The sequence below is a fragment of the Triticum dicoccoides genome, chromosome 2A, assembly GCF_002162155.2.
Source record: "Triticum dicoccoides isolate Atlit2015 ecotype Zavitan chromosome 2A, WEW_v2.0, whole genome shotgun sequence".
NCBI lineage: Eukaryota > Viridiplantae > Streptophyta > Magnoliopsida > Poales > Poaceae > Triticum > Triticum dicoccoides.
The window spans coordinates 174,642,972-174,656,047 of record NC_041382.1 but is presented as its reverse complement, the minus strand read 5'-3'; the positions used below and the strand labels follow the sequence as shown (position 1 = coordinate 174,656,047).

The 13,076-nt window shown below is 45.2% G+C and overlaps 1 protein-coding gene across 1 annotated transcript; it reads left to right on the top strand.

Moving 5' to 3' along the window:
* The first annotated feature begins 4,401 nt into the window (after positions 1-4,401).
* LOC119354058 (COMPASS-like H3K4 histone methylase component WDR5B) lies at positions 4,402-7,926 on the top strand. Its single transcript, XM_037620760.1, has 2 exons — positions 4,402-5,165; positions 7,200-7,926. Exons 1-2 carry the CDS (start codon positions 4,461-4,463, stop codon positions 7,488-7,490), a joined length of 996 nt encoding a protein of 331 aa, XP_037476657.1. The 5' UTR covers positions 4,402-4,460; the 3' UTR covers positions 7,491-7,926.
* The last annotated feature ends 5,150 nt before the right edge of the window (positions 7,927-13,076 follow it).

The following is a 13,076-nucleotide window of genomic DNA, read 5'->3' as shown; positions in this document are numbered from 1 at the left end:
ATCACACACTCGGTGGGCAATGGCTAGTGCTTCCAGGTTGATTAATGTATAAAGCATGTAAGGAAACACATGAATAACAAAGCGAAGCGGAAATTTATTATAGAGAAACCATATGACATGAGAATAGAAAGCACTATGATGTTGACGGAAAGAATGAAGCCAATATTTAGGTTGTTGGAAACATGTTATATGGACCAATGAAGCACACTACTTTTTTAGTCGACATGGAAGCATAATTTCTATTCGACAAAAACATAGTTTTTTTTGCCGGGATGGAAACGTAGTTCTGGTGCATTGGAAATGAACTATTAGAGACAAATATTTTGGGGGTCCCAATAAGCTAGCTGCATTGGAATCAGATTTTGGTAACAGTGTGTAAAATTTGTTTTTACAACACATTGTACATATTTTGATTCATAGGGAAACAAATTGAAAAAGCAACAAAGTTACGATGATGACACTAGAATTTTCATCAGCCTTTTTTTTTGTGTCAGTCATGTCACCCATGACAATGTCTGCGATGTTGAGGACAAAGATGAACAACAACGATGAAAGATCGTGGATGTCGCCTAGGGGGGGGTGAGTAGGCGTTTAAAAAAAATATGATTTAGGCTTGAACAAATGCGGAATAAACCTAGCGGTTAATTTGTCAAGCACAAAACCTAAAACAACTAGGCTCACATATGTGCACCAACAACTTATGCTAAGCAAGATAAGCAACTATGTGATAGCAAGATATATGACAAGAAACAATATGGCTATCACAAAGTAAAGTGCATAAGTAAAGAGCTCGGGTAAGAGATAACCGAGGCACGCGGAGACGATGATGTATCCCAAAGTTCACATCCTTGCGGATGCTAATCTCCGTTTGGAGCGGTGTGAAGGCACAATGCTCTCCAAGAAGCCACTAGGGCCACCGTAATCTCCTCACGCCCTCGCACAATGCAAGATGTCGTGATTCCACTAAGGGACCCTTGAGGGTGGTCACCGAACCCGTACAAATGGCAACCCTTGGGGGCGGTCACCGAACACGTACACTTTGGCAACCCTTGGGGGCGGTCACCGATACCCGTCAAATTGCTCGGGGCGATCTCCACAACCTAATTGGAGACCCCGACGCTTGCCCAGAGCTTTACACCACAATGATTGAGCTCCGAACAACACCAACCGTCTAGGGCGCCAAGGCACCCAAGAGGAACAAGCTCTAGGGTGCCCAAACACCCAAGAGTAATAAGCTTCTCAAACTTCACTTCCACGTATCACCGTGGAGAACTCAAACCGATGCACCAAATGCAATGGCAAGGGCACACGGAGTGCCCAAGTCCTTCTCTCTCAAATCCCACCGGAGCAACTAATGCTAGGGAGGAAAATGAGAGGAAGAACAAGAAGGAGAACACCAAGAACTCCAAGATCTAGATCCAAGGGGTTCCCCTCACATAGAGGAGAAAGTGATTGGTGGAAATGTGGATCTAGATCTCCTCTCTCTTTTCCCTCAAAAACTAGCAAGAATCCATGGAGGGATTGAGAGTTAGCAAGCTCAAAAAAGGTCAACAATGAGGGAAGAACACGAGCTCAAAAGGTTAGGTTCAATGGGGAAGAAGACCCCCTTTTATAGGAGGGGGAAAATCCAACCGTTATGTGCTCAGCCCGCACACGAGCGGTACTACCGCTCCTGGTCCCGGTACAACCGGGACTCACAGTATACGTGCAGAACCCTACCAAGCGGTACAACCGGGCGACCAGGCGGTAGCACCGGTTGAGAAGAACAACCGGACCAACCGTCCAGCCACCGCTCAACCACCGCATAGGAACAGAAGGGAGTCACCCCTGAGTGCGGTAGTCGAGCGGTACCGGGCCGATGCAACCGCATGGCCTTGATCGCTCGGGCGGCTAAGTCCTGAGCGGTCGAACCGCTCCGGACACCGGTGGTACCGGTACGACCGGACCAACCGGGCCACCACCGCCCGAGTACCGCATCAAAACAGAGGCCTGACCGGTACTTGGGCGGTGCCTGGCCGGAACAACCGCCCAAGTCTTTGCTGAGCAAGTTGGCGGTACCACCGCCCGGAAGCAGCGGTACAACGACTGAGAGCTCCAAGCGGTACTACCGCTGGGGCACGCGGTACTACCGCTGGGACCAGACAAAAACCACTCTCAAGAAAACCAGAACTGCCATAACTTCTGCATATGAGCTCCGAATTGAGCAAACTCAAGCTTATTGGAAACAAGACGACGAGTAGCATCAAAACAGCGACTCGATATAGTAAGAAGAGGCAGGGAAGGTATGCCAACAAATAGAGGAGTAAAACCTCCAACCGAGAAGAACCGGCAAAACCTCCAACATCAAAAACATCATAGAAAATGCAAGTGAACTCCGTTTTCGATGAACTCGAGCTTGTCATCAAGATGACCATAAGCTCTAAGACTCACAAAGAGAACCATCAAGAACCAAGAAATATGATGCAAGGATGCAATGGTTTGAGCTCTCTACGAACGATACGATCAAGCTACTCATCGAGAGCCCCCCTTGATAGTACGACAATCGATCCTATAACCCGGTCTCCCAACTACCATCATGAGACCGGTAAAATAGAAAACCTATCAAGGCAAACCTTTGCCTTGCACATGGTCCACTTGAGCTAGATGATGACAATCTTGACTCCCTCAAGTTGGACCACCTTTCTTGATTGTGTTGACTCGATGAAGACTAGTTGATTGCTCCCCCATACTCCACTATGGGTGAGCCACTCTTCCGCACATCTTCACAAGTCCATTATCACCACAAAGGACGGCAAGCTTCAAGCATTTGATCTCTTCGTGATGCTCCACTTGAACTTGCACACCGCAACCTAACCCCACAAAGAACTCTCACGAAGACCATGGGTTAGTACACAAAGCGTAATTGACAATTCTTACCATACAATGGGATCACTTGATCCCTCTCGGTACATCTTCTACGCTTTGTGAGTTGATCAACTTGATTCACTCTTGACTTAGTCTTGATCATCCTTGAACCTTTTCAATTCTCTTCATTTGAACGATATCTTGAAGGTAGACATGAATGATCACACAATCTTCTTCTTCAAGACATGCTTGCAATAAGCTCAACTCTCACATGACCAATCTTTGGATAATTCCTTGAATAACACCTTGGTCGACACAAACTCTCCTTGAAACCAACACATGTACTCCAAGAAAAGCCTATGGACAAAACCTTTAAATATAACTCAAGGCAACCATTAGTCCATAGAGATTGTCATCAATTACCAAAACCAAACATGAAGGCACCGCATGTTCTTTCAAACGAGCAACTGCTGAGACGCTCCCAAAAAACATAATCGACTTTCTTCTGTTGCAGAATCACAAAAGGCGAGGTTCAAGAGGCATGTTCTCCTGTACACACGATCAAAGGGATGGGATCATTGGAAGCTTTATTTTAAGCGCACAAATGACATAGGTTTGAGCTTTATTTTGAACACACATGAATTTTAGAAAATTGCGGGGGATATAGTATGGGTGATAAACTAAACTGCAGTGGACTTCTCAAAGAAAAATAAAATAAGGTCTGAGCTTAGTATAAAATGTTGGCATGGGAATGGATCCCATGAAAATTTAGGAGTTTCATCCAAAGGGCTTTCATAAGAAGGAAACCACTTATAAGATTTAAATCATTTTATGTTCCTACGATAACACTACAATTCAAAGAGCCCTGAAGTATCCCCATTAGCAGACATTAGCAGCTCAAGAAGCCTCTAACTTGGCTAATCTATTTGTGTTAGGTTTTTTCTATATGATCCCAACAATAGAGAGAGCCGAGTTTATCTTCAATACTTTCCTTCGCCTCAGTGTATAGGGTGTGCACGTAGTTTTAGGTTATCAATTTGACTAGCCAAATATGTGTTATATTTCACCAAAAGTATATCATTGGATTCTCAAGAGGATGTAGTTTCTAAACATATATTTTTCATCACATATAACACATATTTATCTAGTTAAATTGTCAACCTAGAACTACGCGCATGCTCTATACACTTAAGACGGAGGGAGTAGTTAAGTTCTTTGTGACGGAACCAATCCATCTAGCGAGTGATAGGCTTAGCACAAGTGTTCACATTTTTTCTGGATTTATTTCATGTTTTTCGACAATTTTCCTTCAGTTGAGAGACTACGAGGTGTGTGTGGTTACTACTTGAACGACGTCACACTAGCTCGAAACCACTTTTGTTTTGGGTCAAGTGTTGAGTGATACCAGCATTTATTTTAGACTTAAAGCTGCAAATATAGAAGTATAGCAATCCAGGACCAAACTACCAGCCGATTTTCGAATGTAAAATTTTGCCCAACATATCACTCAAATATATTTTTTCTCGATAGCTGAGGGACAAACGGTCACTTGCCACTCCACTTGGGACAGAGCATCGGGTCTTCGCCATTTTCCCCCTTTCCCAATCCCCCCGACCATGTCTTCGGCGACGCAGCAGCAGCCGCCACCGGCGGCGCCGCCGTACCGGCCATACCGGCAGGTGCGCGCGGCGACCCCGCACGCCCGCGCCATCTCCTGCGTGCGCTTCTCCCCCTGCGGGCGCCTCCTAGCGACGGCCTCCCTCGACGGCACGGTCGCCCTCCTCTCCCCGTCCTCGCTCGCCGTCATCGCCAACCTGCGCGGCCACACGCAGGGCGTCTCCGACCTGTCCTGGAGCACGGACTCGAATTACCTCTGCTCCGCGTCCGACGACCGCACCCTCCGCATCTGGGACATCCGCTCCATCCTCCCCGGCCCCAAGCCCGCCGACCCCAACGCCGATCGCTGCATCCGCGTGCTCAAGGGCCACACCAACTTCGTCTTCAGTGCCAACTTCAATCCGCAGACCAGCTCCCAGGTCGCCTCGGGGGGATTCGACTGCACCGTGCGCATCTGGGACGTCAGCAGCGGCCGCTGCATCCGCGCCATCGACGCGCACTCTGAGCCCGTCACCTCCGTCCACTTCATCCGGGACGGGTCGATCATTGTGTCGGGGAGCCATGATGGGAGCTGCAAGATTTGGGATGCGGGAACTGGCTCTTGTCTCAAGACAGTCATTGACGACAAGAAGCCAGCGGTTTCCTGCTCAATGTTCTCACCAAATGGCAAGTTCATCCTCGTCGCTACGCTCGATGACTCACTGGTATGACCAATTGACTGCTATTTCATACCCCCTCCGTCCCAAAATAAGTGTCTCAGCTCTAACCATCACGCTGTTGAGGATCATGTGTAAGCCTCTTAGGCCTTAGGTTAGTGTTGAGCACAAACCACTTTCAGTTTGTTGGATGGTGTACAAATCACACAATTTCAGCTCATCGCGCAGCACTAGTTCAGACAATATTCATTGTTCTTTGATGTCAAGGTCACTTCGATATATTTTGATCTTGGTACAGTGATTGCAGGCTTTAGCTAGGTTCTAGTCCAATTTTCGGTTGCAACTTACCTCGACTTGACAGTGAATGAAAGCCCTGCTCAGTTCTTAAAATTCAGTTCAAGGGTCCACCCACATGTTTTTTTTTTCTCGAATAGGTCCACCCACATGTTGACAAGGATATTGTATTTGAGACTGTGGGTTTGAAGTCATATTCCCTTCAAAATTATATGCACAATTATCAGAACCGCTCACCTGATATGGAATTCAAATGAAAAATATAGTGTCACACTTGGCAGTGGATGAAATTATAAAACTCCATCTCAATTCAAACTTTGATCTCTGAAGTTCAAAATAACAGCGCTCATTGCACATTTAGGCTCTTCGGCCAAGTGGTGCTCGTCCATTTAACTGTCACTGAAGGTGATTTTAGCACGTTTGGTTCTCACATAGTTGCTACTTTTGCACCAACAGAATTATGGTTTACCAAAATATCAAGTTTCCATTCTTTTGGGGCATTGTGGTAAGCCCATGTTTTCAACTTACATGTCTGAATAGAATTGAGGAGCTGGGGCTCTATATGTTTCAAGTTACATGAGTTTATTTATACTTATCTACTAACTTCATGCCAATCCCCATGTTCTTGTTATGTTTGCAATCTCCATATTGTGATGAGCCTGCACACTGTCAGCAACTTCTCATTCATCTTTGTCATGCCACAAGGATGATTTGGCTGTTGCAAATTGCAATAGGCATGTCATATGTTCATGCTGTAAGAATCTTTTCCCCGTCTCCTACAACATGACTTGGTGTGAACTCCACCCAATCTGCACGACTTTATTTCCAAGCTTTGTTGTCTCTTCTTTATAACTTCTTGTCCACTTCTTCGCAGACTTACTGTTACCATTGGTCTCCACCTTCTTCCAATTTTTTTTGAACTGAACCTTCTTCCAAATTCAAAGTGTTACACATCATTACATACAATTTCTTATCAATGCTGTAAGCCCTACAGTTCAACTGGCACACCTGATGTTTGAGAATGTTAAATTTTTGTATAGATACATCCTGGAAGGTGTATCAATAACATAGAAGAGGTGGGTTAAGAGGACAATACAACACCGATAAAGGTTTGGCAGCATTGCTAACCCTAGGTTAGCTACAATCCTGAACAACTACATCATCTTCTACCCCTGCCGGTGCCTCAATCTGGCAGCCATAAGCATCCCCACAGAGCAATCCAGCTTTGCTCCATTGAGCTCCTTCCAAGCGAGTTGAGTGCACCCGGGCCCTCATGGAAGATTGGCGGCCATTGAACACCACATCGTTTCGATGGAGCCAAATCATCCGGAAGGTGAGGATAATTTTCTTTTGAGGGACATAAGGTGAGGATAATGGTCGTGCATAGGTTCCGCAATCCAATGATGTCAGCCTTGTGTTCTGGGATCCACTTGGGTCTCCGGCTATTGAGCATCAAAGTCCACACCTCGTATGCCACCACACAGTCGAGCATCAAATGGGTGATTGCTACATTTCTCAAGGGTGCCTCTCATGCCTCTGGCTATTACATTTTACCATAAAGATTGCCAGTTTTCTATGACTGTTTTTTAAATCTCAGGATGCGCCATGACTTGCAACTAAACATTGTTGCAAATTGCTTCTCAAAACTATTATTTGCATTTTTTCTTTTCTTTAAATGGAAACAATATGCTAGCAATCACCATTGTTTAAACGTTGTTGGGCCTATCTTTTCGAAACTCCATGTTTACTAGAAATGTGCTTACTAAGTGCCTCCCACCTTCTTTGCAGAAACTATGCAACTATGCTACTGGCAAGTTCTTGAAGGTATATAGTGGGCATGTGAACAGAGTATACTGCATCCAGTCTGCGTTTTCTGTCAGGAACGGGAAGTACATTGTTAGTGGGTCGGAAGATAAATGCGTATACATATGGGACCTCCAAGGGAAAAACATTCTTCAGAAAATGGAAGGCCATACCGACGCTGTCATCTCGGTGTCATGTCATCCAACAGAGAACAAAATTGCTTCTGGCAGCCTTGATAATGACAAGACTGTGAGACTCTGGGTCCAAGATGGCTGATGAGAATATGCAGAGGAGAGGATAGGTAGACCTGTGTGTACTCTATGTAGAACGAACCTATGCAGCAGCAAGTGGCATCTCAAAGAGAAACTTGCTGCTGTGTTCCATGGGCCGCTCCTGGTTGTATGTCAACCTGGAGGTTTTACTTAATTTGGGCTTGCACTGCTTTGTTTTAATACGAGTTGTTCCTCTTCGAGGTTCCAAGTCTCAACGGATGAGTTGGTCTCCCAATGTTGAGATGTGTTTATTTGGTGCCCGACGGTGCTGTAAGGTACCAGATTTGGACCTCAGCGCGATCGGCAGTTAATAAAAGCATTGCAATGCTGGCAGTGTGTAGGGTTAATGGACATATATCAGTATGGTGACTGCACATCATATGTAGATGGATACTGATGTTCTGTTGATTATTAGGTGTCAATCTGCAGAGCTGGGATAATGGCCTCACTTGAGCTTGCGATATGGCTTCATGGCTGTGAACCTAGCGTGAGCTTAGCTTGACCAAACTTGCTTAGCTCAACGTATGACGGCCATATATAGATCAAACATGGCTTGGCAACACATGGATGGTACTCCCTCCCTCCATTTCTTTTTAGTTTGCATATAAGATTTGATCAAAGTCAAACTTTGTAAAGTTTGACTAGCTTTGTAGGAAAATATATCAACATTCACACTATGAAATCATATTATTAGATGCATGATGAAATTAATTTTCATAACATATAAGTTTTGTATTGTAGATGTTGATAGTTTTTTCTATATACACACTATCTTACATGCATGATGAAATTAATTTTCCATATTTTTTTCTATATTTTTTTCTAGATGCATGATGCTTTACAAAGTTTGACTTTGACAAATCTATATGCAAACTAAAAAAAAGAGGGAGTAAGTGAAAGGGAAAAGATTAGGGTCAACTGGCCGATCACGCGTACGCTTTCGCCGCATGTATAGCCGTCAGATACCAATTTCACGATAACAGATAAAAAAGTTCTGCAACATCATCTGTGTAATAACACCTATGTGTTGGCAAAAAGTTAAAGATAAAAAAAATCTGCAACATCATCTATGTCTCAAAAGCACTTCCGACACTTATGTTTCAAAAGAGTTTAGAAAAAAAAACTCTGCAACAAAACCTCTATTGCAAATATTTCTGCAACATGAGGTCTATTGCAAAGGGTAAAGATGCGGATGGCCCTCGATCAAACGGATGCGGATGCGGAAGATCCGGCGACTGACACGTAGCGTCGCCCTGAGTGAAATCTATCGATTTTGAAAAAAATGTTCAATGTTCCGGCAAAGTCAATGTTTGCAATCGACAATGAACTAGCAATTCCGGTATAGTAAGCAGCATTAATCAACTGAGCATCGACCATAGAGTAGCAATTCCGGTATAGTTAAGCAGCATCGTAAGCAACTGAGCATCAACTGTAGAGTAGCAATTCTAGTATAAGACTATAACTAAGAAGCGTCATAGGGAATTCACCCATATTATACTGATGTTCATAGCCGGCGACGGCCACCGCGACGCAGGCGCAGTGCCGGGCGTTGACGGCGACGTCGCCGCTTTACCCTGACGATCTTTCGGCCGCAGACGTAGCGAGACACATAGTCTTTAATTACACTGCGTTGCCCGGCATCATCAATCCTGCCGCCTTGAATACGGCCATACCCGTATCGGAGACGGTAGCCCTGATCGATTCTTGACGGCTCATACTTGCTGCCGTAACCCATGCACGAGTAGACGGTGTCGGCACTGACGTAAGGGAACGGCCCCGCATGCACCAACAGCGCGAGCCCTCTTTTTTGCCCTCGCCGAGACTGTATGAAATTATGATTGCACGATGTTTTGCTCTCGTATATATGATGTATAAGATGGAGCCTCTACTTCAATTTATACAATAAATTAGAGAGGTGGACCTAGTCAATATACATGCACAAATAACATACTTAACACCCCTCGCAGTCGAAGCGGCACCGCGGCTGACGCAAAGACTGCATCGGAACTCCTCAAATGACGCCGTAGGCAAGCCCTTGGTCATGATATCGGCAAATTGTTGGGAAGTAGAGACGTGTAAAACACGAATATGGCCAAGGGTCACCTGTTCCCGAACAAAATGAATATCCAACTCAATATGCTTGGTCCGTCGATGATGCACCGGGTTAGCGGAGAGGTAGACCGCCGAGACGTTGTCGCAGTAGACCACCGTGGCACGGTCAACGGGACAAGAGAGCTGTAACGCCCTCGATGCAGCTATAACTCCTACGTGTCAAAGCACGATTTAAAGGCATAACCGCATTGAAAGCAATGTCGCAAGTAAGGTAATCTTCACAACAACCCATGTAAATATATAAAAAGGGAAAAGATACATAGTTGGCTTACACTCGTCACGTCACCCAAATACATGAATAACATTATAATCATCCAATACACTCATGGTCCGACTACGGTACCAAAATAAAAGATCAACCCCAACATGCGACATGGTCCCCGATCGCCCTAACTGGGCACCACTACTGATTATCTGGGAAAGACATATAGTAACGGCGAGAGTCTTCGTCGAGCTCCCACTTGAGCTCAAGCGCATCATTTGGAACGGTATCATCGGTCCCTGCATCTGGTCTGGAAGTAAACTGTGAGTCACGGGGACTCAACAATCTCGCATCCTCGCGATCAAGACTATTTAAGCTTATAGGGAAGGCAATGTAATATGTGGAGCTGCAGCAAGCGACTAGCATATATGGTGGCTATCCTGTTCGCAAAAGAGAGCGAGAAGAGAAGGCAAAGCACGAACGAAGAACTATGATCAAGAAGTGATCCTAGAACAACCTACGTCAAGCATTACTCCAACACCGTGTTCACTTTCCGGACTCCGCCGAGAAGAGACAATTACGGTTACACACGCGGTTGATTCATTTTAATTAAATTAAGTTTCATGTTATCTACAACCGGATATTAACAAATTCCCATCTGCCCATAACCACGGGCACGGCTTTCGAAAGTTGAAATCCCTGCAGGGGAGTCCCAACTTAGCCCATCACAAGCTCTCACGGTCAACAAAGGATATTCCTTCTCCCGAGACATTCCGATCAGACTCGGCATCCCGGTTTTACAAGACATCCTCGACAATGGTAAAATAAGTCCAGCAACACCGCCCGAATGTGCCGACAAATCCCGATAGGAGCTGCACATATCTCGTTCTCAGGGCACACTCAGATTGTCCAAACTTCCGGTAGGCCAGCCCAGAGTTGCCCCTGGTGGCCACCGGCGGCCGACGAGGTGGACCAACACTCAGAGGAGCACTGGCCCGGAGGGGCGGGGGGGTTTAAATAAATATGACCCTTGGGCTCCGGAAACCCAAAAGAAAAAGAGGCTAGGTGGCAAATGGTAAAACCAAGGTTGGTGAAGGAGTTTTATTCAAGGCGAACTGTCAAGGGGTTCCCATTATAACCCAACCGCGTAAGGAACGCAAAATCTGGAAACATAACACCGATATGACGGAAACTAGGGCGGCAAGAGTGGAACAAAACACTAGGCAAAAGGCCGAGCCTTCCACCCTTTACCAAGTATATAGGTGCATTAAGATAACAAGATAATATAGTGATATCCCAACAATAAACAATGTTCCAACAAGGAACAATCTCCAATCTTCACCTGCAACTAGCAACGCTATAAAAGGGGCTGAGCAAAGCGGTAACATAGCCAATCAACGATTTGCTAGGACATGGTGGGTTAGAGGTTTGACATGACAATTTGGGAGGCATAATAAGCAAGTGGTAGGAATCGTAGCATAAGCATAGCAACAGAGCGAGCATCTAGCAAGCAAAGATAGAAGTGATTTCGAGGGTATGATCATCTTGCCTGCAAAGTTGTCAGAGTTGACTTGATCCTCGTAAGCAAACTCAACGGGCTCCTCGTAAGCAAACTCGTCTCCCGACTCTACCCAAACAAGACAAATAAGCAAAAGGAACACAATCAACCACGTGCAATGCTCAAACAACATGATGCGAACATGGTATGCTATGCGGGATGCGAGAAGTGATGCATATGCAAGATTTGACAAGGAATGATTAAACCTGGCCTCAACTTGGAAATCCAAGAGTGCCACTAGAAAGGTGAGGTGATTTCGGTTGAAATCGATATAAAGATCACCGGAATCGGATGCACGGTTTGGAAATGACAAGCAAAACAAATATGGCACCGGTCTGCGATAATCAGCAAGTAGCCATCTAAATGCATCAAGATAAATATGCTACAGCACTCAAACATGACAACAAAATACATGGCAGGAATCCACTCATGATGCTTAACAAAAGATAAACACTGATCTACGACCAATTCATCCATTAACAGGTTCAAACAAGCATGGCAAAAATGCAAATGATAAACAGGTTTCAGACTTAGTGAAATTAACACAAGTCTGGAATTTAACATCAGGTAGCACACTTTAGAGCATGAACACTGCATGCTACAGGAACTTAACATGGCAAAGCAAGGCATGGCATGAAGCTACTCAAGGCACTTAACAAAAGTCCCTTAGTGACCTTGAGCCAAAAGGGATCAGAAAATACAATTGCAAGCATGTGAACATGGCAAAAACATAAACAGATCTCAGACTTAGTGAAAAACTGGAGCATGCAAAACAGTTAACGAGTAGGCATGTTTACGAGCTCGATGCACTCACTACAGAGCATGGCATGACAAACTAAGCATACACCCATCAAGAATACATAACATAGAAGCTAGACATGGCAAGAACAACAACATAGCATGCACGGATCAATAACAACATCCTCGGCAAAATCGCTAACAAGTCAACAATCTGCCAGGAATCACGAAATAGCAAAAGTAGAGCTCGATTGACTCAAGCTAGGGTGCTCCATAAATGCACACAAAGACATGGATAGCTAGAGCACCACAATGTTAACAAAACATCCTTACTGATCATCCTCAAAAGAGGCACGGATCACTAGGAAACAACATGAACATATGGCATAACGACAAAAACAGATCAAGGACTTAGAGAAATTCTAAGTCCCTGAAATCAACATTACCGAATACGCTACTTTGCAAGCTTGTGCTAGTCACCACACATATCACAAAAATACATGGTAAGCACCTCTGTAAAGATGGCATGGCATATAACAAAACTCATGTAGAGCTCAGGAGCATATCATGCACACATTAATCATGGCAAAAATGACAAATATCTATTTGATGAAACAGATCTGACAATTTAACGACATAGCCCTCTTCCAACAGCATTCGGGCATCAAGATGAGCTCAAATTAAAATGATGTACTCTCTGAGACGGACATTTTGATATGCTACACGCGCAAATCGGAGCCACGGTTGCGGAGATACGATGCGATGAAATATGCATAAAAACTAGGGTTAGGGCAAAAAGTCAACCGAGGTTAGGGTTCCAGATCTGGATCCGGATCGGGCACTGTAGCGGCGTGGAAAAACGATGATCGCGGGAGTTGGAGTCCGAGGTCGTCGGACTTGGAGACGCTCGCCGGCGCGAGGGCCGGCGCGGCCGCGGTGGTGGTGCCGCGAAGAGGCGGCGGCGGTGCGGCGGCCGGAGT